The following is a 27996-nucleotide window of genomic DNA, read 5'->3' on the forward strand; positions in this document are numbered from 1 at the left end:
TTGAAAGGGGACACCAATGTGTACTGCAAACAAAAGCATTGACCGCTCTCCCGGAAACCGTGAATTAAAGTGAAATGGTCAAATCTCTTTTCAGAGAAATAACATCGGGCGTGTAAATAACGACTTCTGTCTGTTACAATCCACAGGACGGTCGTAAAGGCGACATTCAAAATCAGAATGTTGAATTTGATCTTATGATTGTGCGGAATCATAGCACGTAGAACACCTGTATTAAAGGCACTGTTGTGGATAAGTAAGGTTCTGGGATCGGATCGTCACGAACCCATTTGTCAATTTCCGAGTGTCATATCATAAATCACTGGTACATAAATAACGGTCCCTCTATCACGTTTCGAACGTACAGTATTCGGGGTGTCTGTCCAAAAGCGATTGTGTTAAAATTTTGGTGTCTTTCAAACATACAAGTTTCAGCTAGTGCTCTTGGAAACAGAAAGGTTTCACAGTTCGCGTAAACTCGCCTCGAGTGAATTTTAAACCATTGTCATTCAAAACTGTGAAACTCAGGGGGTTACCCTGGATCACAGAAACACAATTCCTACAATTTTATCGACAGTTGATATCCAAAATGACGATTCTCTTCTGTGTTGACTCTGTGAGGAAACGTTGTTTCGATTCTTTACAAAAACAAGATAGTGAAAACTTCATTATTCTGTAGGCATTATCGTGCGTCCAAGCAAGCGGCAGTCCAGAAGAGTGCTGTGAAAATTTGAGTCCAAAATCTGTCTGCAGTCGCATTAAGACAATTGGCATATACATTTATATAAAATTCGAACAATTGTATACAAATAACCTAAATTGTTCAACGGTCAGGGAATTTGCGCACGCAAATTTAACAGCGTGTGGTATATCGCCAACTGAATCATTTCTCCCTCGTATAGTGATTTCAGTATCCTAACATATGTCGTGGTTTTGGCGGGAAAACAATGGATTGTGATCAACAACTGTTCGTGTTGTGTTGCTATCACCCAGTAAGGCGCTTTAAATAAAATTCTTTGTTTGCCGTCCACGTGCTGGAAGGTTTTCAGAGAAAATTGAGAAAGCGAACATAATGTTAACACCATTACAAATAAAATATTATTTTTCCAAAAGAACCAAATAAAAATGAGCATATGTTAATACACTTGTGTTTTTTGTCTGCGTTTGTTTTCTTCCCTGGCTGGCTGGTAGGTTTTTCAAAAATTCAAGGACGGCGAACAAAGAATTTTCTTTAAATGGCCTCAACCTATTCATGGTGAAAAACACACATTTCGTCGTCCATATCGCTAAACATGGTGGATTGTGCCACCAGGCTGAACCAGTCTGAATGACATAGCCTTCAATGAAGTACTATTAAAAAGTCATTTATCAATGTAATGCCTTTTATTGCGATGTAAATAATGAAGAAACATATTCTGAAAGTAAAAATGCACAAAAATGACCACCAAAAGCATGAGATTTCTAAAAGAAGTCCGACTTGCATGAGAACATGAGACTGCCCTCTAGTGTTCTTGTTGCTATGGTTCCAGGGTGAGCACAAGGCGGTAACAAACTCCCTGCGCAATGTTGACTCAACCTGGCCACATCCACTGTACTGCTATACTGTGAATATATTTTGCATGAGGAGCCAAAAATAAAATTGGACACCAAAAAGACTGCGAATTAACAGTGGGAAGGTCAATAGGTCAAAGAGCACTGTTAAATATGTATTTTCTTCACAGTGAACCAAATATTACAATAATTTCTATTAGTTTACTGTGTCAATAATTAATCCATTTGGAATGATCACTAATTTAATGCGAATTATAACTTTATGAAAATAACAATAAATAATATTGTACAGGAACAATTGAAACATATTAAAATTGTCTTACGATAAAAGCCCCAATAGCTGCGAATGTGTAATAAACCGTACCTATCTCATAATATCCTCAGTTGTCCAAGAGTTTTCTTTGAATAAGACCCATTCGAGACTGAGAGTGTATAACAATTCCATAAGTGTAGAAAGTGGCATGTAAATTCAAACGTTTTTACATCATTTTAGATTTTCCGCCATTTTCAATAACAAAATGTTGGCCACTATGTTTGGTGCATTTAATTGCATCATGCTTGTTTCCTTTATGATCACGATGTGTATAAGCAGGAAATACTGCATTTTTTGTACTTTTCCGTGGGGCGCTATTTTATGAGTGCGGCAGCCGTCTTTATGATTTAACCTGTTAAAATGCGTAGGCATGGTCCAAATCAGCGAGCAGTGATACTTCTATACATTTCGTTCAGTTAGCACATTTGCAAGAACTAACTTTTGTTTGAAAATAAAATCATGAAAATAATGCATAAAATTCACAGCTACTGGGGCTTTAAATCTTGATAAATGTCGATGATATTTAATCACTACCTATTACGACATTGCGATGTATTTTCCAGCAGTACCTTACAAACCAAGCAATAACTTCAAGATATTTCTGAAATCTACGTTAACTTTAGATGTAAATATTATTGTTTTTGAATTCCGAAATAAATGTTTTACCATAACGACAGCAACTGTTCTCAAAACTTAAAGGTCTGAAACTACAAAATATTGAACCTTTACCGCCAACACTGATTGGCTGAGTATGTATACGTATCGTATTGGCACCGAACGACTTTCGGAATGTGCAATTCCCGCGATTACTATGGAAACAAGACACTGTGATGTCTGATCTCAGGCATGAGAGCTTTCATTTATCCCAATGGGGGTGGTTGAGACCGAGGTGGGTGTGGATATTATGAATAGGTACTATGGGTATGGGTACCTGATTTGAAATCAAAAGTATGATTGATAATTCTTATACACAGAAACTGACTCTCATCACTCACCATGAACTGTACTATCTGAACTTTTGCTCTCTCAAATTACCGTCGAACTTGAAATTCCCTCTCAATCACGAATAAATATCAGGGGTCACTGTGCAAACTGTGGCACTAGAGAAACAAATTACTCTATGTACACCGACACTTGAAAAAATGCTGCCACGGTCCCTGTCTTAACTCTATAATTAAAAATTACAGTTTTTGATTTTCACATATATATCTTTGAAAACAAGCTTAAAATGAACCCAACAAGTGTAGACCAAACAAGTATTGTGAAAGTCCGAATTCTACCTCAAGCACGCGGCAACGGAGTGGTTGCCTACAAGTAAACAGAAACATAAACCACATCACAGGCGCTCTGCATATTTCTGGGATAATGTCCATGTTTTAACTGTAGAATGTCTGTATGACTTAGTTATTCAGCAGTGCAGCGTGTTTGCCGGGCCCAAGCCCGGCAGCCATAGCCACTCGTTTATGCTAGCCGACATGAACAGTAATATCATGTACCGTGATTCTGTATGGAATAATCAAGTTACATAGACATTCCACGTATTAAATATGATTATTATTCCAGAAATGTGCCGAGTGCCTGTGCCAGCTGCAGCCCTCTCCGTGCTTCGGATACAGAAATCGTCCTCATTATGCATTACGGGAGTTACAGGTGACCAGAAAATCCCATCACAGTACGAAGCATAATCGATTTGAATTTGAATGTAAATGAAACACCGAGCTAGCTTTGGTAGGTTTGTTGTGTAAACTCAATGATCTAATACTGAGGAATCCTTTTCGCAGAAATATTCAACGTAAAAATCCTAATGACGACACCGTTGGAGGATTACCGTAACGGTTGTAAAACTTCCGTTTGAGAAACCAGTAAAGTCTGCCGTGAAAACAGCGCGTTTACGCGTGCCATCTGCTCATTTAGATTTTGGTTTCTCATCTTCATCAGAGCTGCTTTCGCTACTGCTACTTGAACTACTACTTGAGCTACTGCTTGAACTACTACTGCTATCCTTGTCACCCTTGACCTCTGAGCCTTTGGGTTTCTTGGGGCGCCGCTTCACTTTCTTTTCCGGTTGTTCCTCTTCGGCGTTGTCGCCGCGTTTTTTCTTGTCCTTCTTTCTCGACTTTATCGACTTACTGATTTTGGTTTTCACCTTCTTGACAAATCCCATCTTTTTGCGACGCCCGTGTGGTTCTTCGTGGTCGGGAACTTCAGCGGCGTGGTCGGATGGCGCTGGTTGCTGGGGTGGCTCGACTGGCCTAGTCTCCTCGGGTTCGTTCGCTACTGGGACCTCCGGCGTAACCACAGCTACCGGCTCTGATGGTGGCTCGGCAGAAACTGTCAGTGTTGTAGCGGGGATGAGTGGCGTGGCGTCGTCTGTATCCTGGGCTGGTTGGCTGGTGTCCTCCTCCGGTTGCTTCTGCTCAACTTCTTCGACTTTCTCTGTATCGTCTTCCGCCTTTCTGCTGTCTTGGACGTCACCGCCTTGGTCCGCTTCTACGGCGTCGTCTTGTGGTGGTTCCTCTTCACCCGCAGTTAGGCTTACTTGGGTTTCCACGGCATCGTCTTCCGTTTTTTCACTTTCTTGAGGCTTTGCAGTATCATCTTCGACTGCTTCACTTTCTGCGGGTACTTCTTGTGGCTCATCTTCGCGGGTTTCCTCAGCGTCGTCAGCCGTCGGGTTGTCCTCAACAGTGGCGTCACCCTCTGGGGTATCATCGACTACTGGAAGACTGTCCTCGCGGGGTTCTTCGACCTCGCCATTGTCGTCCACCGTTAATCGGATTTCACCCTCAATACTCCCTGTACTGTCTAAGTCATTGAGAGACACTGGGCTTGGCAAGGGATCTGATGAACTGGTCTCAGTGTCTTGGGGTTCTGCCTTCGAGCTGTCGTCGGCCTCTGGCTCGGCAACTTCCGGAACGGGTTCGAGTAAATCTGGCTGCTCTTGGGTTTCTGTTGCTGTTATGTAGATCAAGGGTGCCTCTTTGTCTTCCACTTTCTCAGGCTTTGTTTCATCCGGCGACTTTGCAGTTTCGTCTACTTCAACAACTTCGTCTTCCCTCGGTAGAGGATCCTCAACTTTCGTCTGACTCTCGAGGTCTTCCACTGGTTTTGTCTTAAGACCACCGTTGTGGGAGTCAGTGAAAGTTCCGTTCCCAGGAGAGTGTTTGGAGTTTGCCTCAGGGTCACCATCTCCCGTCAGAGGGCGTCTGTCTGCATTTTCATCATCTTCGCCGCGAGATCTCTTCCTGGACTTGACACAGTAACACACCGAAATGATGAGAACTAAGACAATGACAGACACGGCAAAAAATAATATGAACCTGCCGGGAAAACAGAATAGGTAATGAAAATTAAAAAGTTGTTTCGGTATAAGGGAAAATGGAGTATTTCGTAGTAAAATACCAGTATCTTTTCTTTCTTTTGTTCCGAATGTGTATACGAGAGAGAGAGAGAGAGAGAGAGAGAGAGAGAGAGAGAGAGAGAGAGAGAGAGAGAGAGAGAGAGAGAGAGAGAGAGAGAGAGAGACTTTAATAGGTATAATGAATAGGGACAATAACAACTCTACAGTGTGGTCTCTTCTTGGTGGCAAATCGTCAAATGCATTCATTTGTGTGGGACTCTCATGAAAATATCTACACGCCGTGCAACCTAAAAATTACGCTCATGATTTTGAAATGTGTGCTGAAATGGCATACTAAATTCGGAAACCAACCGTGATTACATAGTGACAAATAGGCCTACATGCACATGTTTGCAGATTTGCCTGTAAATTGAACGTTGTAATCCAATAACATTGGGGTTTGCTACCTCTATGTGTCACCATTGCAACACAGTTTAAGTTTTTTCTCATGTAGATTTACATTAGGACGCAAGACAAGGCGGTGCATTAGGGGTTTACACGCCTTGACATGAACAGTACTTGGTCTAGCTGGTTGTTAATATTCTGACCAATACAGCTCTACCGTGATAATTATACGACAAATTCTCTTAAATACAACGATAATAAACATTGAGTCCCAGCAAGGCCAAGTTTGTCTGAGGTCACCCCATCAACACCAACAAACAAAAACATGCGATGCAAGAGGATTTAATTTATTGAAAATCTAGAAAGATGCAAATGAGTAAATAGATTATGATCTTAACGAGTCTGTCTCTCTTAAAAGATAAACGATATTGAAAGCTGCCACGAGATTTTTGCCTAATAATGATATGAAAGTAGTTCTAGAACCATGAATATGCAAATTTTGTTATTATTTGTTCCAAACTGATGCCCGAAGATCCAAACACCGAATTTGAAAGCTTTCAGACGAGCAGCTCCCAGGAAGAGGATCTTTTAAACCAAGAAATAAAAGAAAAATTACCCTAAATTACAATAATTGATGATTTTGCTCCGAATCTAGAAGGACCAACAAACAGACAAATCATAAGCACCAACAAAGTAAATGTACAACAACAATTTTTGACCACAGAGCGACTGTAAACAATCAAAACTTGACCAACAAAAATGTCATGTTTGATAGGCTGTATAAAAAAGATCGAGTCACTTGCTACGTCATCATAGCTGCAAACAAAAGAACGCGCACTCTACGACGCGCGCGTCCACTGTAAGGGACCGCACTCACTGTAAAAATTACATCGTGTTTAGATTGAAACCTATCTTCATACAACGTATTTATTGTCAGAGCTTTTACCATGAAAGCGGACGTTGTTAGTGATGATTGAATGATCATTATATTATCTTAGAGTTGTAAGTTTTAAGTGAATGTTGATATATCTACAAAGTATATAAAAATCCCAACAAAATGATTTGAAAAGGACGTATTTCTCATCAAATTGTGATTTTTCCCATTTCACATATAGGGAGGAGGTGATGTTAGGCGATGTAGCATTGTAAATAGGCTGGTGACCCCATATTTTTATTTGATGCATATAATGTGCAATATCTGAACAATAATTTATGTGAAAATAAACAAAATTGTTGGATTGGAAATCTAAATAATTCTACAAAGTATGGATAAGGCATGATCATTACTTTTAAGTTTGCAATAGCTTTAACTGTTGTTTTGGAAGGCCTGAGAAGTGATAATTTAAATTCTTATGCACATTTTCAGCGGAAAAATAGCTAAAACTTTCATTTATTATTCAATGTAGTTCACATGTAAATAAAACAAGTGCAGCATTTCAAGAAAGGAACTGAAAGTAAATATATCGGGTTGGGCAACGCTTACGGGAGATTCATAATTTCTGTCATTCGAATGGGATAAAGTGGGTGTATTCAAATCCTTCTAGCTGCCAAATTAAAATTCTAATTTCTTCCATTGTCATATAAAGTCTGAATAAAATTGTCGTTTAGGTCAGATACGCAAAGTAAACAAGCAATAAGACGACCGTTTTCACATGAAAAGAAAATTGACTAAAATAAGAAAAACAACCCTTGGTGTAAAAAATGCAACACTAAGTCATAACGTGATCAAATTTTCATGAGATGTTCTATTGAGGCAAAGTTTATAAAATATAAAACAGATGGACAACAATAAAAGACGACAGCGGACATTGACTCGTTTGTTGATCTTTGCATAGCTGAGAGCGAGGCTAACATATTCAAAACATTTATTCGTTCGGAGACTATGGAGAGATCCAGCAGATCTATATTTTGACGAAATATATTTTTTTATTCAATGTTACATTCGAGTGCATGGTTGTCATTTCATTCAACGCCGATTCTAAATTAAAGAGTCGAATATGAAAGTGTGCGTTCTATTCGGTGCATAAAGTGGACGAGTAACAAAATTTCAAACTTGCTGACAGCTGAACATATAAAACTTCTTGAAAACAAACGTAATGGTACGCCCCAGATTAAACAAAGCTTTGAAAACCGTCAGTGTTATGCCGTCAAAACCCTTTAAAGGTCAATTATAACGACCCTCAACCTCGTTTTGCAGTCCACCTCTTGCTCCACGTATTCGTATTTTGTATTGGTTTTCTGTTTGACCTCTGTTCGAGCGAGGTCGACAGCCGCCAGTCATAAGGAATTTGTTTATATCTAAATACTGCAGCAGTACATTCGTGACTGCAATACAAGTAATCTTTCTGAAGAAACGTGTATGTGAAACATGAGAGCAAGTTTACAAGGCGAGCACATTCGTATAAAGCAGGTACTAGGGTTTTGACAGTCTCGACTGCTGATGGTGGAGTGAATGTAAGAACAGGTAAAATGTCACCGCGGTGAAATGAAAGGAAGATATAAACCGCTCAGAGTTGCATTAACAAACATTTCCTATGGCGTGTGTTTATTCCCGTAGACGACTGCATGTATATATTATCAGATTACATGATTTCTTACTCAGTCTGACAAACCAATGATTATGTTACATTTGACACACACGTAACAGGAGCTGTGCGTCATCATACATGGAGAAATCTCAAAACCTTGTCAAAATCTGTGTATCCATGGATACAGGACTGATCTAAATGGGACAGGGAAGAACAGTTGTTCAAAACTCGAACTGAGCTAACTACATGCATGTTGTCTAATGATACGTTAAGTTTCGGTCAAAAAATAATCAATTTGTACACAGAATCAGTTTCCATCAAAAGTTCTTGTTGTGAATATGAATTGAATGATTTTAAGGGGATATTGGCTGTCACTCTTGACAGCTCCCTTATGTCCATGGGGTTTGGGAGCGTCCCCCGGAAATTGCAAGGGCTTCCGTATAGTGAGGCATGGTAGCTATATGGTCTCCGTCTGATGTAGGAAAGACTTTTGGGGTTCCCCCGTACAGTACGTATGTTGACACACTGTATAGTGATGAATTTCTCTGACTTTTACGGCTACAAGCGGTATATTTTGCATTCCATATTTACATAATGCGGTAACATTTCCACTCTAAATTCACATGTCCATGCCAAATGATATGGTTGACACATGGTGTTGACAACACTGAGTTCAACATATCTATAGTTTAAAGCGGATTTCAACATCCCTTCAGACCTAGTACAATAGTTGGAAACTACGGGCACCAATAGTTATGAATTGTGAAACATTGAAAAAGTTACAGCTTCTGTCCCGTTGAAACTTAAATAGTATGCATTTAGCAGTTTAATAATGTAACTTAATAATTTTCATTTACCATTTAACAACAGCAGGACCAATTCCAAGATTTTTTAGGCACCTGTAGACAAAAATAAATACACAAACGTTACTTGACGGCAAGTGCGATATCTTTTGGGCGTGTTAATGACAAAGTTTTTAGTAATAATAACTCGTACACGCTTTCAATCATGCACTTCAGAGAGCAATGAATATTGTTTACTGCCGGCGCGGTTCACTCGCACTCTTTGCATATATGTGTCGGCCTTGAGTATGGAGGAGGGGAGGGGATTGAGAGGGGAGAGGTCAAACGGGTCACCGAGGAGCTCATCGTTTATGACAATTGCACATAGCAGAAGTTACGAAGTCTTACGTGAATTGCTTTCATCGTCCATTCATTCTGCGATTTAGAGGGAAACAAATGGCTTTGAGAACACAATGACCGGCATTTTACACGTCGATGGGAGAACAGTAGACATATTGTCAGCCACTCAGTGAAAATCAGTGCACTGTCGGTTCAAACGCGCGGTGTTCTTGATCTGTGACATACTATACTAAAAGTAAAAGTGACCCGCATTTACGAGTGCGTACAGTCACGGCAACTGCCGTAGAAAGCAGTGCATTGCATTCACTATGATATAAATGTGATGACACAGTTAAAAAGTACGATTGTCCTCTTTAATGATGTCGCGATATAAGTTCCAATAAAGAAGAAATGTGACTTACTGATCTCCTTCGCAATCCTGTGACTGCACCTAGGAAGAAGCAAAACGAGCGATATTATAGCCTTATGTCAAATTTTGTTGTCGAAACTGGTATCCGTATTTACAAAGTTGTGCACAGTTAATACTGACACGCCCATTCTAATCTTTAACACCGAGCTCGTTGCAAATAGCATCGGCACCTAAGAAAAATATAAGAAATAATCATACGTGCGGTAGACGTATAAGCTTACCCCGACGGCAAGAGTCAGAACCACGATGACAATGGCCAGACAGCGATACCAGCTTCTTCCCGAAGACGCCATTTTACACCACCTTCTTGGCCTGGAAGCACCCGGTCATGTGATCAGCGTGATCTGGTATTCACTTAGCGATGCAAATCATTGCATTGCCTCTGTCCGCCGTATTATAACAGCGCCTTTCAAACTTGGGCTGCCCGAAACCGCTGGACAGACAATGGAACTCTTTCATTGAAGGGAGCCAGAATTTATGCAGGCACAGGTAACACACAGGCAAACAAGTGTATATGCGTGGACGCTTGTCGAGACTGAGGTGAAGAGCCAAGGTCATTCGATATCCAAGACAAATGGCAAAAAATTTCAACAGCCAGGTCAAGAATACGACAGAACAGTGATACATTCGACACCTTCATGTTAATCACGCTCCTTAAAAATGGCGGGAAAGATTCAAATAAGATGTGAACATGAAGAGTAAACGCAGAGACGCAGCATTTACAAGTTAACCTGTGATTTGGAACAAATTGTGCCAAAGTAATTAAGAAAAATGAGAGTGTTTTTTGCCGCACTGGGGAGAAAGTTTAACATGGCGCGGGGACGACGAGGGAACTTATCAGATACGAAATGACACGGTCGTATATAGTTTTGAAGACCGTAGGCGGGGAAGCATACCGTTGCAGTTGAGGCAGAACATCAATTGCGCACGAACAACAATCCTGTGAGAAAATACATGGCCATCCTGAGTGTTTGCAGTGTGTATGTAACACACTTCATTGTTGTGTTCTCCAGTACGTTAGTGTCATACCTGAAGTGGCATTAGTTAACCGAGGCAATACGTTGAAAGTCGAAAGTTCAATCAATTACAATTACATTGAATACAGGTGATAACTGCTTGACCGTTGAGCAAACGTAAATTCAATAGGACAATACTGGTGGACAGTTACTCCTTGACGCGAGGATACGTTGGTTTGGGAACGTACTTATCACGTGGTCAACACTGCATGCTTTACCCTCGACAGCTCGCCATATAATTTAACAATTAACTTTAATTTGCAAAAGCACAGGAAAGAAACCATAGAACTAGTTTTGCGCCAAGTCTGTGATCACATAAATATCAAAACATAATAAATTGAAGGAATTAACTTCAGCAGACTATCGCGTTAGCGGTAGGCTGTTGCGTAGATCGCGGGGTGATAGCGTCTGCCAGTCAGTAATTGCTACCGAGAAAAGCCAAGTGACTGGGGGCAGTCTACCGTAGAAAGTTATTCGGCAGAACTGAGGCGAAGGTCGTTGCTAAGGAAAATACACGTACAAAGCTTTAGAGGAATCAGTACTCCCTGACAAATTAAATCGAGGTAATAAACCTGGGAAAGTCAAGTTTATAAATATACGAAAGTAAAGTTCGCAACTCCTCGAATCCAGAAATGCATACAGGCTGGTCCAAAAAATCAAAGTTTTTATTTAATCCATATAAATTCAATGTTTACATCAATGACAGCAAGAAACTGCAGAGCAAATATTTCACATCCCTTAATTTGATGATGTTCCAAGGCTATAAAACTGTCAAATGTGATCCAGGTGACAAATTCAACAGGAAACAAGTTATGTCATGTTCTGTGTAGCATTAGCATATATTGTATAGATGTATTTACACCGTAATGTTACATAATCTTAAGCAGGCAAAATGCAGAATAGGTATGGTGGGCTTACGGGAAATGATCCGATGGGAGGTAGTCACAACAGGGCATCGAATCAATCGGAACTCATTTTCCGAAAAGGTAGTTTATTTTAGAGACAGAAAGTAAAGTTTACAGAGAGACAGTTGCAAGACAGCGATGTATAAGCCTGAAAATGAAATGAGGAAAGACTCGCGTAAAGACCAACTCACAAATATGTTTATAGAAAGACAGACAGACAGACAGACAGCAGACAGACAGCTAGACAGCTAGATAGATAGATAGATAGATAGATAGATAGATAGATAGATAGATAGATAGATAGATAGATAGATAGATAGATAGATAGATAGAGAGAGAGAGAGAGAGAGAGAGAGATAGGTAGATAGGTAGATAGGTAGATAGATGGACAACTACGGAAGTCACTCTTGAAGGATGTTAAGTTTAGGATAATAGAATAATTGTCAGACAATTTCATGCCGGGGCGAACAAAGGAAAATATATGCCCGGGTGGCAAGTCCTCTGACGGTTACATTAGCTTATGAACATATATTCTGAAAATACACATCTGAGAAAGGCATGGGGCATAGACATGTCTACAGCACAACGACGGTGGAAAACAATGTCGACAAGTCAATTTCTTAAACCTGGAAAGTAATAATCGAGAGTTTATACGTTTGATTAAGGCGATTGGTTTTGTATTTAGATTGAGTGATAGGCTGGTTGAATCTAAAAGAGGGGAGACCGTTTTTCTAAAAGAATTAAAAAAACAAACAAAAAACAGAAAAAACGGATATCTTATAAACAATGTATTAGCAAGCCATCGCTACTGTGCAAAAACTTCATCTCAGACAGTTAAATGAAAATATATGGCCTAAATTGCAATCAAAGCAATGGCGGCGATATGACATATTAAAAGTATCTATTGAAATAAGTTACGAGTTGGTGTGAAGAGTTAACAATTGAAGATTGATTCATTTTTTGTCTATATGCGCATAAGTAACGAACTTAGATTGTCAATCATTCTGCTGTTCAATAGGTTGTTATTGTTAAAACGTATGGAGGAGCCTTTTGTAGGTTTTATGTGCAGTGTGAATGTTTTGGCCTGTCCTTTCTTACGATGTAAGACTACCATTCATCATTACGTAAACCATGACGATGACGTATAAAGTAGTACAATACTGAAACAAAAAGAGGAATTTCTCGCTCTTTAGTAATACTGCCTGTGTGTTGCAGACAATTTAAACACTGTTAGTACAAATACATATATAGATTTGACATAAATATCATACAAAAAGCCACATGTTAAGGTAGTATGCGTCTCGAAATAGATAGACTTAAACTTTTGCTCAAACTTTCCACAAGGAATCTTTCAACCATTCTCTTTCAGAATCAAGAATAAAAATCAGGGGGTCACCGTGCAAATTTTGGCACTAGAGAAACAAATTACCCAAGATTTTCCAATAGTTGAAATTCAAAATGGCCGCCATCCCTGTGTTAACTAGATTGAGAAAAATAAAATTTTCGATTTACCCAAGATTTTCCAATAGTTGAAATTCAAAATGGCCGCCATCCCTGTGTTAACTAGATTGAGAAAAATAAAATTTTCGATTTTCGAAAAACTAAGACGGTGAAAAGTTTTCTTACACCAAGAGCTTTAAAATGAACCCCCACAAGTGGTAGATCAGAAAAGAATTGTAAAAGTTTGTAAGTAGAAATATCTGTCCCCGAGGCGCATTCTACCTTTATACATATCACCCTATAGACCTATACTTAGTTCGATATTTTATGGGTTAATATGAAGTGAAGTTTTCGGTCTAACGACAAGTCAATGGAACGGAATAAAAAACACACATCAACGCCATATATGTATTGACTTCCATGCTGAGTATATGTGTGAATCGTTGACACAATACAGGCGACGCCATCTATTCCACAACGGTAAGAATTCACAAATGACTAGGCCTATATCACAAACATTTTACTTGAGTTCGTGTTTCATAGGCGGACGAAAAAGCATGCTGCTTCAACCTTACTAAACGGCACAACGAAAAAAGTTAAAATCCATACAGACGACCTCAAAAGAGAGATAAATACTGCAACAACGGTGAAGTGGATAAGGTAAACTATAAACTTACCCGGGAGGGGGGGTATGATGAGAAGAAATACAATTTTATTTATTCTCATTACGGTGTTTTATCCTCGCTGGTCGGGCCAAAGTTAAGGTCAATATCTCGAAGGAAATATTAATCCAGGCTTATATTTTCAGCATAATTTTCTTACGCTTTAAACATTTAGAAAGGTCACAGTCCTACTTATATTTCTAGGGGGTCGTTTTTTTGCGGCAGCAATAAGATAAAATATTATGAATTCTCTGGTGTTTTATTTGAAATCGTCTAGTAATTTAAGCTTTGTCTATTTTGGACATAACTTCTTACTTATGTAAAATTGTAAAATACCACCAATGAACTAGTAACTTAAACTATAAAACTATAAAATCCGTATACTTCTTAAAGCCATAGCTCATTAACGTTGCTTTTAACTTAGTCGGATAATCTCGAAAAAATATGTCACTGTTCAAGACGTGTTTCACACAATATCTGGCACAGCAAAATATTTGAATAATATTTTTTTTCATTCTGAGAATGTAACTCCCGCTGCTCAAAACATGTCGCAAGAATAAAATATCCTGCCTTATCAAATACATTCCCACCTCGGAGGGATCTCATTCAATAAGCAGGATGATTAGGTAATAAATGAGTGAAAATGCAAATGTGTGTATATTAGGAGCCAGAAGTTTACAACTGTTTTACTTGCTATCACTGTCACTACTGCTACTATCACTACTACTGCTGCTACTACTGCTACTTGAAGAAGAAGACGAAGACGACGATGATGATGATGATGACGATGATGACGACGATGATGATCCCGATTTGTTCTCTGATTTAAGTTCTTTCGCCTTCTTTCTACGTTTCCGTTCCTTTTTCTTCTTCCTTTCAGCGGAAGAAATCGCCTTCTTTGCTGCTTTCTTTCCCAATTTCAAAGCTGAGCGAGGTAGCGATGCCGCATCTTTCGGCGGTTTCTTGTCTCGCGGTTTCTTTACTCGTTTCTGCTTGCCCTTTCTATCAGTTTTGAAAGAATCGTCTTTCCGTAGTTTGGCGGGTTCATCCCCGGTCTGGTCAGTAGCCTTGGATGGAAGTCCATGACCAGGTGCTCGTAAATCCCGAGGCTGTGTCTCCCCGGTCTTTTCACTCATCCCTCCGGTGTCGGCTTTGGTATCGCCTAGCGGTAGTTTAGGTTTCAAGTCATCCGGCCTGATGGACTGTTCTCCTTTAGGCTCGACATTCTTATCGTCTTCTACGCCAATTTCTTTCCCGACTCCTCTATCCAAACTTCTTTCACTGTCCTTTTCGCTGGCACCTAAGCCACGTGGTTTCTTTTGTTTCGTGTCTTCCGGATTTCTGGTTTTACCTTACCAATCGCATCATCTCCTTTATTTTCAGTCTTTCCTGTCTCCTCTCCAATAACCTCTTGAGGTGTCTTTTTCTCCTCGCGGTGATCTTGCTGTTCTGGTTCAATCATCGAAGCAACGTCCCCTTGACCAGACTGCTTCCTTTTCCTGCATCTTCTTTGACTGTAGTAGCATCACTTGGAAGGGAAGGAGAAGGAGAAGGTATATCTCGACTTGTGCCAATGTCTTCAGGTTCTGGTTTGGTGATGACAGCGTCTTGATGATGTTTATTTTTTGAGTCCTCTAGCTCTTTTGGTAGTTCACCTCTCGAAGGCTTGACTACATCTCCGTCAGTTTGTTCGTCTGTCCTTTTCATGGGACCTTTTGTTCCGGTCACGTGATCTGCTGGTTGACTCTGACTTGCATCTTCATTCTTCTTAGCCTCTGCTCTGTCTCTCGCATCATCTCTCTTCTTCTCGGCATTTACCTCTTTGGTGTCCACTTTTTCAGGTGACCCGTCCCGTCTATCGTTCTCTTGACGTTCTGGCTTGGTTGTCGAATCAGTGTCGTCTCGTTTGACCACATCTCCTTTCCATTCATCATCTCCGACCTTGTTGTCACCACTTGGTAGACCTTGAGAAGGTAACGGTATATCCTGGTCTGTACCAATGCTAGTTGGTGCGGTTTTGGTTGCGATAGCATCTTCCTTTTGTTTATCTTTCGGCTGTTCTATATTATCATTTTCTTTGACAATATCTTTGATACCCTGGTTACGTTTAGGGTCTTCTGTGGTGCTCAGTGAATCTTTTGGTTTACTTGCCCTTGAGTCTGTTTCATCCTTTGCGGGACCAGAGTCTTTTATTTGTCTGTCTGTTGAGTCTTCTGCACGTTTACGTCCTCCATCTTTGTTATCTTGGTTTAGTTCAGTACTAACGGTAGGACTTTTCGAGTCTAGGGGTTGCCTGTCTTCTGACTTAATCTGATCCTTTTCCTCAGAAGGAGTCGTGTCCGGAGCGGGACCAGAGTCTCTTCTTTGTTTGTCTGTTGAGTCTTCTGCACGTTTACTTCCTCCATCTTTGTTATCTTGGTTTGGTTCAGTACTTACGGCAGGAGTGCTTGCGTCTGCGGGTTCCTTGTTTTCTGAGTCAGACTTAATCGGATCCTTTTTGTCCGAAGCAGCCGTGTCATCTTCGTTGACCTTCCCCTGTTGGTCGTCATGTATGTCGGATGTCCTGTCTCCTTCTGTCAAATTTCTCTCTCGAGTCTCTTCATTAGGCTTAGATGTGGGTTTGATGTCGTCTACCGCTGAGGAATCTTCTTGCCTTTGTTCTCCGGGTAAGCCTGTGTCCTTTGGTGGTTCCGGAGTTTTTTCATCCTGCACAGTTTGGGGGCTCATTTGACTTTGCAAAGGATCAAGCGGCATATCACTACCATACGATTTATTCGAAGACCCAGCTTTCTGATCTTTGTCCAGCAATTTTGCCTTCTCAGATTCTTCTTTTCCGTCGGTGTCTCTATCATCACCGGTGAGGGCGCCACTCTCAACATCTTCATCGAGAAGAACTTCCCTGTCTGGAGATGCAGGTTTGCGTGGACGGAAAAGAGAAAGAAACTTGGAAGCTAAGGACTCTGGCACAGACTTTTGTGTTCGTTCGGGCGCTGTCACGTCAGGTTCTTCTACAGCCGTGCCTCCTTGGTCACCGTCCTCGGGTGGAGTATCGTCGCCTTCACCTGAGTTCTTCAAAGATATTGACTCTTCGTCTTCCTCCTTAGATTGACGTCTTGCATTCTTACGTTTTGCTCGCCTTGCGTACACTGCTGCACCAGCACAACCTCCGACTGCAAAGCTCGAAATACACAGGACGATGTCGGTCCAGCTGTTTGAAAAGTGGAAGTTTCGTTATTTTCATCGTACTTTCTGATGGTTAAATTAATGGAATCATACAAGTACTCTCAGTTTATGAAAATGCTGAATATTTGCCTGCGCAGAGGGGACGTAAAATGTCGAATATTTGAGTTGAATTTCGCGTGGTGTAATCGCTGCCAGTAGCCCAATTTTATGTTTCTTGTCGCATGTTGGAAATAGCAATTGTCCCATACTGGCCACAACCCAGTACAATGATTTGCACATATAAAGGTCGCAAAATATTTTATCAACAATACTGCTAATATCTATGATGATGTACGTATATATTTAGATCTCAAAATACCATGTTTCCCTCCTAAACATAGAAATGAGTAAAGATGTCTTGGTGTTAAGTTATGCAAGTTCAACACAGCGCTAAGAAATCGGAACTCACTTGGAACTAAACCAATCCTTCAGTTTCTCCTTAATATCACTGGAAATGTTTCTCGGCAAGTTGTCAAGCGGAGTGTGGTCTTTACCACCACCGATGGCATAACAACAGACTGTACATATGCAGTAACCATCGTCGTCCCTTCAAAAAAGACATGTTACAATACATTATTGTTTGCATAATCATTTTGTTTTATTGGACTGTACAGAAATTCAGGAAACATGTTGTCGATGAGAGATTTGAGAATATTGATTATATCTTCAGCATAAAAATATATACAAGGTACTCGCAACGTCGTGAAATAATTTGTGAAAACGTGATGGATTATATATTTCTTGCGATATTATTACATATATATATATAATATATATATATATATATTATAATATATATATAGGTGTGTGTGTGTGTGTGTGTGTGTATACGTATACATACATATATATATATATATATATATATATATATATATATTATATATATATATATATATATATATATTATATATATATATAGTCTCTCATGATGACTGTCTCTGTCCCTCTACCACTGTCAGTACTGGTTGATCTATTCAGCTACCTACCTGCTGCAGTTAATTTGACAACAACAGTTTCTATCACAGCAGTATTCAGTTATGTTACATCTGAGAGAGAAGTTGAAACAACGGAAGATAGTCAGAAATCCTATCTAAGAGAAAATTATGATTTCTTAATGTAGAACTAAAACTTTCAGCATTTTAATGTAAACGAATGATTAAATTTGGATTTCAGAATCATATTGTACAGAGATAGACAGAGCACTTTCCCGAGAGAGGGCTTTCCTGCTTAACTGATTATGCAAAGAATCTGACCAAATATTGAAGAAATTTATATGAGATATTATTTTTTCCATCATCGCACGTCGCGCATGCTCATCCCTTCCATGGCAATTTTTCTGACATGATCATGTCACTCTCACTCGTTTTCTTATCATGTGCCAGAAAAAGCATAAAGAATCTATTCATTTGGTACCTTTTCACTGTCCCTATCCTTAAATTGTCAAAAAGTGCCATTTCAAAATTCTTCATCATTCTTACCCTGACAATGAACAGTTGAAGTTACAGCATGTACTGTTGTCATAGCGATCTCCATCAACACCACATCTGTTGAAACGGTTAATAACAGTGTTCTGTAAGTGCCCGATTTATATCATTTGACGTCATCGTCAACTTTGTTAATTTTGTTGAATGATAAATGGTTCTTAATGTTTTTGTCAAAGTTCCATAGACGCTCCCAAATTCAACTTGGTTGAAAGTATGCCATGCCAAATATCGTAATGGGATACAGGATGCAAAATGACTTGAATCTACCATGATAAAATGAAACTAACGAAGTGATGAAGGTCATTACCTGGTGAGGGAACTGTTGCAGCAGGATTCATTACCGAAGCAGAGATCCTCAAGTCTGTTAAAATAGTCACAATAAAGAAATATAGGCTTCAGATTAAGAATCAAGCGTTTTTGGTGACGGCTCGGTCATGGGCGTTGCCTGTGTATATAGATTCATCACTGTGACAGTACATTACTTTACATTACATTGCATATAGATGAATATTACTTGTTAACTTCAATGGTGGTAACTTTCATTGGAGGATTAAATAAATCCCCTTTGATTTCATTTTTCATTGGCCAGCCTAAATATGTAATGCCATCTCTCTGTCGTTAGAGTGCGCATATCCTATTGACGTCATACAGTATGTTCCCCCTTGGTTTGAGTAGTAAAATGTCGCCCTACCTAATCAACGAACAGTTGTAACTGAAGCATGAACTGTTACCATGGCAAAGTTCTTCAATTTGATCACATATGCTGAAAATAGAAGAAAAAGAAAGAAAATACTCAAATAAATACAAATTGTGTCAGGAATACTTTACATCCCTCACTCAACCACTATCACACAGGAAACATTAAGGCCTTCAACTTGATTTTCAATAGCGGTGTCAAAATCGAATCATATTTCCAAATTAAGAGAAAACTTTTTTGAAAATGAATACTTCGTTTAGGATTCGCTCGTTATATATGGTATATTGTTCGTAAATCAGACGCACTTATACCGTTGTTGTCATGGAAAATCGACGAATGAGACAAGAAAATCATAAGTTATGACATATTTTCCCCTGCGCCGCAAGCTAGTTCAAGTACATCTACGTTAGTAGAAACATACCCAGTGCAGTTTTCAGAGGTCCCATTTCCACTGCAAAGCTCGGGTAAGGTGCGTCTGTTGGGAAAAAAAGAAAGGAAATTAATGAGGATTGACCGACAGTTAACGTATCTAATGCTGAACAAAGGAGGTCAGCGAAAGAAGAGAACCATTGTTCAAATTAACTATGGCTTCGTGTAGTCAGAATCGAAGGGAGGTTGTGCGCAGGTACCATCAAAGATAGAATTTAAGACCAATATACAAAAGTGTTTATATTGGTCTCAGTTCGATTTGACCGTACTTTTCAGTTCATACACCCCTTCATCGACGCTTTTTTCATTGTGTTGAGACCGATATACAAAACACAGAGACAAAGTAAGTCATGGTCCGAAATCCGTAACGATTTTAATTGAGTTAATAATCATACGTTTCTGAAATCATAAATGACATTTGTCCGCGATATGTCATGAAAGCTTTGAAGCGATCGTACAATATCTTATCATGCATCATTTGTTTAGATTCAATCAAATACGATGCATGTACACAGAATTTGCTATCCTGTCAACAGTCAACGTACAAAGTGAGAAAAAAACTGGGATTTTTATCTCGAAAAACATAAAATACTCTCGTAAATAAAGACTTCCATTATATGTAGATCCTAATAGAGAGTGATTCAGAATAGAGACAGAAAACATACATAAAACATAATCACATCATGTAATACTTATACAATGCAGCGACCATATTATTCTTGTCAATATTTAGATAGCACAGAGGCACATATGACGTACATATTCATTTAACAGAACAACAACTAACAGAATTTCCCTAAAAACCTACCGGCGAAGTTCATTTGGAACACAATTGCAAGCTCAGAAACTGTTGCCGTTCTTGCAGTCGACTCAGGAGGTACGTTTGACGAGAATGTTTCGTAGAATTTACCCGGAGCAAAGAAAAATGTGTCTGGCATAACCGCCGGAATCTAGAAGTCTCGACATCTTCATGTTGTTGCAGTATTTTGGTTCCGCATTTCTCAAACGTTCTTAATGGACGGCCCATGAGTGAGTAACCAGTGATAGTTTGTTGCCAAATAAGGTATTGATTTTAGTTAGCTATTTATGAATAGGGTAAAGTTTATTCAAAAACTAGGAGTAAAATAATATAGAATACTTTGTAATTATTCGAAGTCTCTAAGACATTTCAAACGCATTATTGGTGGTGACTTCCACAGAAAAATTCTAGCCCAAATGTTCAAGTAAAAAATCATAATAATAACCGAGTTCGCAGCTTAGATCATTTATTTTTCTATTATTCTTGTAGTGAGACCCAGGCCTTCATAATGTGTCTTTCAGGGACAGCGATTTATTTATATGCATGTCAAATTGTAGCAAAATGATTTATCTATGCAAAGAAAATGAACAATGGGTGGCTATTATTTGCCATGTACACGGGGTAAGTCAAAAGACTGGCGCTCAGAATGCGAAGTTGCTATCATGATGAAAGTTCGAAAGATAAACTAGGTACACAGTGGTGTAAATGTCTCAAAATTCTCAAAATAATCGCTTATATTTAAGAACATTACTGGTACACTTTATGACAAGCACTGTGACCTTCCATTAGTAGTATGAATTAAACCATCTTAAACAAATATCGAGTTTCAGAGGGTCGCTACAATGCTGTAATGGCCGCTGTATAAACAGCTCGACATTCGGAAATGCGGGTGTTCTCCGGATCTTTCGGCTTTTGAAAGGATAAGAGTTCAATTTTTGTTTAGGTTGTATGGATTCAATTGGACCAGGAAGTGTGACACAAGAATCACTAGTAACCACAAATTGTATGTCACGTCATGGTCTTTAATATTTGAACATTTAGATATATTGTGCAATCGGAGAACTACTATGCCTATGAAACAGAACAATAGCACGTAGTACCCGGACGCGATGACTTTGTGGCCCTTCAACATATATCAAACAGGAGAGTTAATCTTAGGTGACCTCAATTAAAGAAATATGCAAATAACACATATTATTTGCAGTAACATGAAAGGAGTTTGACGATAAAAGAACCAGCGGATTTCGAAATTCTATTAATATACCATGCTTTGAAAAAACAGCCCGTTAGATTAGAACACAAAGTCAAAACATGCAGGTAGCATGGCTGATTGGTTGATTGTCCTATCCCACACTCATTTTAACAAAGGGCATCCTTTCAGGTCGAGTGTTTAATATAATGTAACCTCCTTCTTCCTTGTAAACGAAACATATATATATATATAATATATATATATATATATATATATATATATATATATATATATATAATATATATATATATATATATATATATAAACGTTCAGAAAGGATAGAAACGAAAGGATAGAAAATTTCGGATATATATAATTATATATATATATATATATATATATATATATATATTATATATATATATATATATAATATATATCGCCGAAACTTTTTATCCTTTCGTTCCTATCCTTTCTAAACGTTTATATATATATATATATATATATATATATATATATATATATATATATATATATATAATATGTATATGTATATGTATATATATATATATATATATATATATATATATATATATATATATATGTATATATCTTCAATCGGATTCATTTCTATGAAATCATGAAACGTTTTATTTTTGTGTAAATATTATCATAAAGCGATGCAAAATGCAAAACAATATAATTGATGACTTGTAAGTCAGGATATTTTCGAAATGCCCCAGAATTTTTCATCGCTTTACGGCTAAATTAAAGCTCAATATAGTCAGGGCATATTTGAGGTGACCCTGTCTGACTACACTGCAATTGGTCGAAACAATTTCATTTCGTTTGAGGCAAACAGCAAATTGATATTAGTACAAGTATTTCAGTGACCAAGAAAATGTAGACAAGTTTTCATATTTTCATGAATATATTTAATTTAATATTTGTCATTTTTTGAATGATATTGGATCAGATATTGTCATGCATTTATTTTTACTGGCTACATTTGCAACATCGCAGAGTTTAAATAGAATTTTTAAGATTGAAAGCAAACTAGTAGTTAATATTAAATGAATTTGTTAATTTTTTAAAAAACTGTGCGAATTCCATTATCCCAAACTAGTTCCTGTTGTATTATATACCGACTTAATGGGGTAGTGGTATCTGGTGGTGGATTTTGTAAACATTTTGGTAGAAGTATGGAGCTAAAACCTCAGACACCTCGAAGTCATCTAAGCTAAATTAGGACACTAAATTGCAGGATTGCAGTCCTGCAACATGATGAACTGTTGTAAGAAATACTCGTGTGATAGTAATGCTTTTTGCGTGTTGGAATGATATACCAAATTTCTCTTTGTCATCACGCACGTCTTGACTTTCGTAATTTATTTCGTTAGTTAGCAGTGTCATAAGTAAATATCGCCTGCTGTCAATTATGTTTACCTATTTTGATTGTCCTACTGCCTCAATGTCTTTCAAATAATGTATGTACATTGTGTATTATGGGATTATTTATCATGTGAACTCTTCCCATTTCAAATTGTTTTGTCCTTAGTTGTTTGTTTCCAGGTAGTGGTTTCACTGCCATACTTCGAACGAGTGACATATTTTGTTTTCTGTTGTAAAAAGACAGATTAATGATGTCTAATGTTGTTGCTCTAAGGTTCTACTTGTTTGCATTCCTTAATCTAGCTGTTGATGTCGGAGGTGATTTTAGTTTGAAAGGGTTCTTTTCGGATGGTTTGTTGCTCTTTGTGTATATCTAAGAATCATCTTCTAACGAAGCTGTCTGTCCCCTTCAGAAACTGTTTTCTTTTTGGACGTTGTGGTCCAAGACAATGTAATCACGTCAAATTTTCAATTCTTTAAAGTTTTGAAGGGGAAATAAACCGTGATCTTACAAAAGATTGGCACACTCGCTCCTAACTCATAGCTTAAGAATAGACAAATTTATATCTGTTGCGACTGTCTGTATGGGGCAACAATTTCGAAAGAAAAGAAACAAGCAATAACTAGGGGTGTTAGACATTTTTATATAAAATTGCATTTTTCTAAAAGTGATTTAATACCGGGCACTTAGTAACATCTTATGCGTCAATCATGTGGTCAAATACGTATGTCATTTATGGCATAATGGCTTCACAGTAAATCAGTCAGAACACTTCTTGTAGCGGTCCAAAGAGCAATTGGAGTTAAATTTCGGGGAAGTAAAAGCAAGAATCTATTAAAATTGGTGTCAACAAACTTCAGCAGAGAGGAGACAAATTTTGCTTATCTTTCTTTCATAAGTTTAAATTGATACTGACAAGATGAGATACATTGCATTGTCAAGCCGGTTTTTGCCAGAAAGTCTCGCCACTCAAAAAAATAAAAGAATAAAAATATAAAAATTGACTTGACAGAAAACTTACCGAAGGAACTGGTAATGACTATAATGTTTTGGCAGCATTTATGTGTATTTATAAAACACAATTAATGCGTTTTTAAGAGAAAATGGGAAATGTTAGCCCATTATCCTCGCCTTCGCATTTTTAACTTTAATTATATGCGGGAAGGTTTATATGTAGCTTGTTTCTAAATGGGGTGGGTTGGGTAACAGGAAACGCCTATATTCGTAAACCAGTGTTATTTTAGCATTGGCTGCTGGTAGCACTACAAGCTCGAACATTTTATAGTCAGACTTCCACGCAAACAGCGTGACATTGGAAATCGAGACTGACCCTAATGACACGGCTATGTCCTCTTCATTATTCTTATCGATCTGAAATAAAAACAAAGAAATTTTCCTTTAAATTTGTCGATCTCAAATGAGACGACAATAATTTACTTTTAAATCACGATGTTAGAAACTGCAGAATGCGTATTTGGAATGCAACTCAAGAAGTGTCATTTCTGAACGAATTCTGAGATCATCGCGTTGAGTGAGATTGGTAGAAATATTAATGAGTACAGGAAGTGACAGCGAGAAAAAGAGGAAAAATACAGCTATGTCACGGGTTTAAAATCCTTCCTTTATATGGCGGTGTTAACTTTTATTTTCATTTATTTCTCAGTTTCTACTTAATTCAACCTTTCCATTGAATTCGCGATAATTTTATTTCACGTCATCTAAAGATCTGTTTCCTTAAGTTCTTTGTTTGCTGTTTGTTCGTGGAAGTGCTTTCCAGTATTATAACTTCTGTTAATTTGTTACGTGTTTCAATTGTTTAATGTTATCAGCAGAATTGTGGGAGGGTTATGAAAAACAAATCTATTTACCATAAGAAATGCGTCATTGACTGTAATGAGGATCATGGAATAGTTTGTTGATGTTGTTGTTGTTGTTGTTGTTGTTGTTGTTGTTGTTGTTGTTGTTGTTGTTGTTGTTGTTGTTGTTGTATTGTTTCATGCCCAAAGAGCTCATGACCCACATATACGAAGCGAAACAAATCCACCCAGACTTGCATGTTCTTGTGTAAATTGAAATATGTATAAACATACCATACATATAATACTCGATATAAGATAGATACAATTTAAATGTACGGCTTTAAAGACGAAATAATTTTAAGGTTGTGTTCGCCTCGAAACTGTAACGTTTAGACGTTTGCCCAAACTTTCCTCCAGAAAACTTTGAACCGTTTTCCTACAAATTGATGAATAGAAATTAGGGGTCACCGTGCAAACTTTGGTACGAGAGCAACAAATGACCTAAAATTTCGCGACTTTTGAAATTCAAAATGGCCGCCACCCCTGCGTTAACCCTGCAGGCACGAATCGATTTTAACAAAACCAGACGGTGAAAGCTCCATTAATTCCGTAAGTTGAAAATAAAATAAGTCAACACAAGCGGTTGACCGGAAAGTATTGTACAAATTGGAGAGTCTTAATATCTGCCCTTGAGACGCATTCTACCTTAAACTGGAGGAATTGAAGTACATAAATAAACATATTGGAGACAAACTTTATAGACATCGTACATCGCTCAAAAAGTAAATATTGTCGCACTTTTTACTCTGAGATCTGTTCGTGACATGCGACCCAAGTTGTTATCACGCATTTTCTACAATTTACGCATGTGCCGTACACATGTAATACACTATTCACACACATAGTCTTACAAATACATTTATACTGCAAAGAAAGCTGTATTTTTATTTGAATTACAACCTCAATAAAGACTAAGATAAATTTCATTGATGTGTTTTGGGTTGTCAGGCAAACATGACATGTAAGTTTTAGGAGGTATGCTCGCGGAAAAATAATTGAGTTTCTTTCGACTCAAGATTCAAATAAAATGCGGTCAAGGCAATTTTACAAACCGTGTCTTCGTTTACAGGGACAAGAAGGGCTTGAAACAGGTGACGGACAATGACCGCTTGTTCTCCGATAGAGTGGGACTTGTCTACCTGATGAATCAAATACTGCCGTGAAACACAATACGCTTAACGGTGTCAGTTGAATGGCACCGCGGAACAAAAGAACGCTTGTTCTCTTTGCAACTGGAGCGGTCCATCAAAGTCATGACCCAACTTTTACCGTGACTGGTCGCAGTTAAGGGTCTTTGCCCCAAAGACGTTGTGCAGAGAGGTAGCAAGTAGTTTTACACCTTATCTGAAGCAAGCTTGTCAGTGTTGTGTTTTCAAAATACTAAAGCCTCGGAAAGAATCGCCATTGCTCGATCGTTGTACAAGAAGAAAAGCAGAGCGACATTGCCCGCAAAAGTATACGTCTGATTAGGTGTGCTGTTACAAGCAAAATAAATTGATAAAGCAATATATAGAAACTAAAATTATACACATCATCATGTGCGCATTCGACAATTGTTGTCGCATTTTTCTAAAGTCAGCGATACATTTGACCGACCCGGACCTCTTCAGCTCAATTTTGGATTTAGCGGTTACTCCCGGGTTTCAGGTAAACAAGGTCAAGTCAAATATGTGTGTGTTCATGGTTACATTTTCAAAAGAATCACCACGGTAAGCACTGGCGCAAGGCTATGTCTGCAGAAGAAGAGAACAATTTTTATCCTGATTGACTGTTTTCCTCTAAATGTGCATGTATGCAACCAAAGCGACGTGCCTTGCTATAGGTTTAAATTTGAGTGGAATTATTCATCCGTAATCCAGGCCCAGTAGAATAAGTGGTCACGTGACTGTAAGAATGTCTGATCGGAGAGGACAAGAGTGCTGCTGCGAAGGGTCGCAACAAAGCGTATTCAGTGCTTCGCAAATAAATTTAAACGCAGAATGGCCGGGGTTAGCACAAAGGACAGACTTGCATGACTATAAAGGCTAGGTATGTAGCGATTGAAGCCAGGACATGCTCTAATGAGTTACTGGTTCAAGCTCAAGCTCACAGATGCTAAGCTTCAGCGAACGAAACAATTTCCTAGTGTTTGAACCACACAAAAATGAGCAACTCTATTAAAAACTACTCGAAGCTAAATCCATGACAACGGCGTCTCTTCCTCAAATGTACAGCAAAGCTCTTCCGTGCTCGAGATTGAACATGAATGTGAGAAAGCGAGTGAGTTACCCTGAACCAAACATTATATTGATCGCTTGGCAGTTTTACAACTTTTCAACATATTTGGGTAACACACTACACTCACAGCGTTTCTAAACGTGAAACAAAATGATTCTGTAAATAGCTATGACATGAAAATGATACATATATATACTTACGCTTGCCGGAACTGAATAACTCGCGAAAACCAAGCACCACAGGAAAATGGACTTCACACACAGTGCAGACATGCTTGTGGCTGTCACCGTTCACCTACCTGCCGGTGTACCTTTGACAATTTGTAATCTCCAAGCTTGGTTTCCTTTTACGTATGACTAACCAAACAACACAACTACGTCAACACTTTTTTAACCTATCACATGAAGCGTCCTATGTCGTGTTCCTTTTGCTGTCGTTCCACATCACTCTTCCACTGTTTGATGAGAGTGCATTATTAACGGCCTCGGTTGTTACGTTCAAGGAAAATTGTGGCAGACAACTTAATTTATATGACTACAGTAAGCATTTTCGGATGGATATCTGTAATTCACCATGTGGGTTGCTCCGCCTTTCAACGTGTCATTTTTTTCCATTCAAGACTGCTCGAAAGCCAGTGATTTGCATACATGAGTCAAAATAATTTTCACCCGTGTACAAAATTTTCAAATAAAACAAACGCTACACTTTCTTGAGAATTATGTTCTGCTATTGATATCTCTCTGACTGTATTGAATAAACATTTGATTTTTCCCGGTTGCATTGTTTGCAAAATAGAATTTATTTTTAGTCGTTATTTACAGTGTGAATCGGTGCGTTCTGGGAATTTACAGATCCTGGTGTTTTGACACTGGGGACGAAGGGTTATTATGTGTCAATGAATAACCACGTCCCTGCATCCCGAATATCACGTTGCTCGAACTGAACGCCGTAATACCAACAATCTGGTAGGGATGAAGAAAGAGAGCGGCCGGATAG

General features: G+C 38.4%; 3 protein-coding genes across 3 annotated transcripts; all 3 read right to left on the bottom strand.

Moving 5' to 3' along the window:
* Nucleotides 1-1358: 1358 nt before the first annotated feature.
* Nucleotides 1359-10085, bottom strand: LOC139140366 (nucleolar and coiled-body phosphoprotein 1-like). The gene is made up of 4 exons (XM_070709573.1): nt 9907-10085; nt 9678-9706; nt 8992-9033; nt 1359-5181 (listed from the first exon to the last, which is right to left on the bottom strand). The coding sequence occupies exons 1-4, from the start codon at nt 9976-9978 to the stop codon at nt 3768-3770; spliced, it is 1557 nt and encodes a 518-aa protein (XP_070565674.1). The 5' UTR covers nt 9979-10085; the 3' UTR covers nt 1359-3767.
* Nucleotides 10086-11348: 1263 nt separating this feature from the next.
* On the bottom strand, nt 11349-14844 carry LOC139140368 (uncharacterized G-patch domain protein DDB_G0278987-like). Its single transcript, XM_070709575.1, has one exon. It carries the CDS (start codon nt 14842-14844, stop codon nt 14395-14397), a length of 450 nt encoding a protein of 149 aa, XP_070565676.1. The 3' UTR covers nt 11349-14394.
* LOC139140367 (protein starmaker-like) lies at nt 13947-27499 on the bottom strand. Its single transcript, XM_070709574.1, has 9 exons — nt 27201-27499; nt 24255-24295; nt 19533-19586; nt 19106-19177; nt 18722-18775; nt 18409-18474; nt 17917-17976; nt 17340-17477; nt 13947-16916 (listed from the first exon to the last, which is right to left on the bottom strand). Exons 1-9 carry the CDS (start codon nt 27270-27272, stop codon nt 15167-15169), a joined length of 2307 nt encoding a protein of 768 aa, XP_070565675.1. The 5' UTR covers nt 27273-27499; the 3' UTR covers nt 13947-15166.
* Between the last annotated feature and the right edge of the window lie 497 nt (nt 27500-27996).

Source organism: Ptychodera flava, chromosome 9 (assembly GCF_041260155.1).
Source record: "Ptychodera flava strain L36383 chromosome 9, AS_Pfla_20210202, whole genome shotgun sequence".
Classification (NCBI taxonomy): domain Eukaryota; kingdom Metazoa; phylum Hemichordata; class Enteropneusta; family Ptychoderidae; genus Ptychodera; species Ptychodera flava.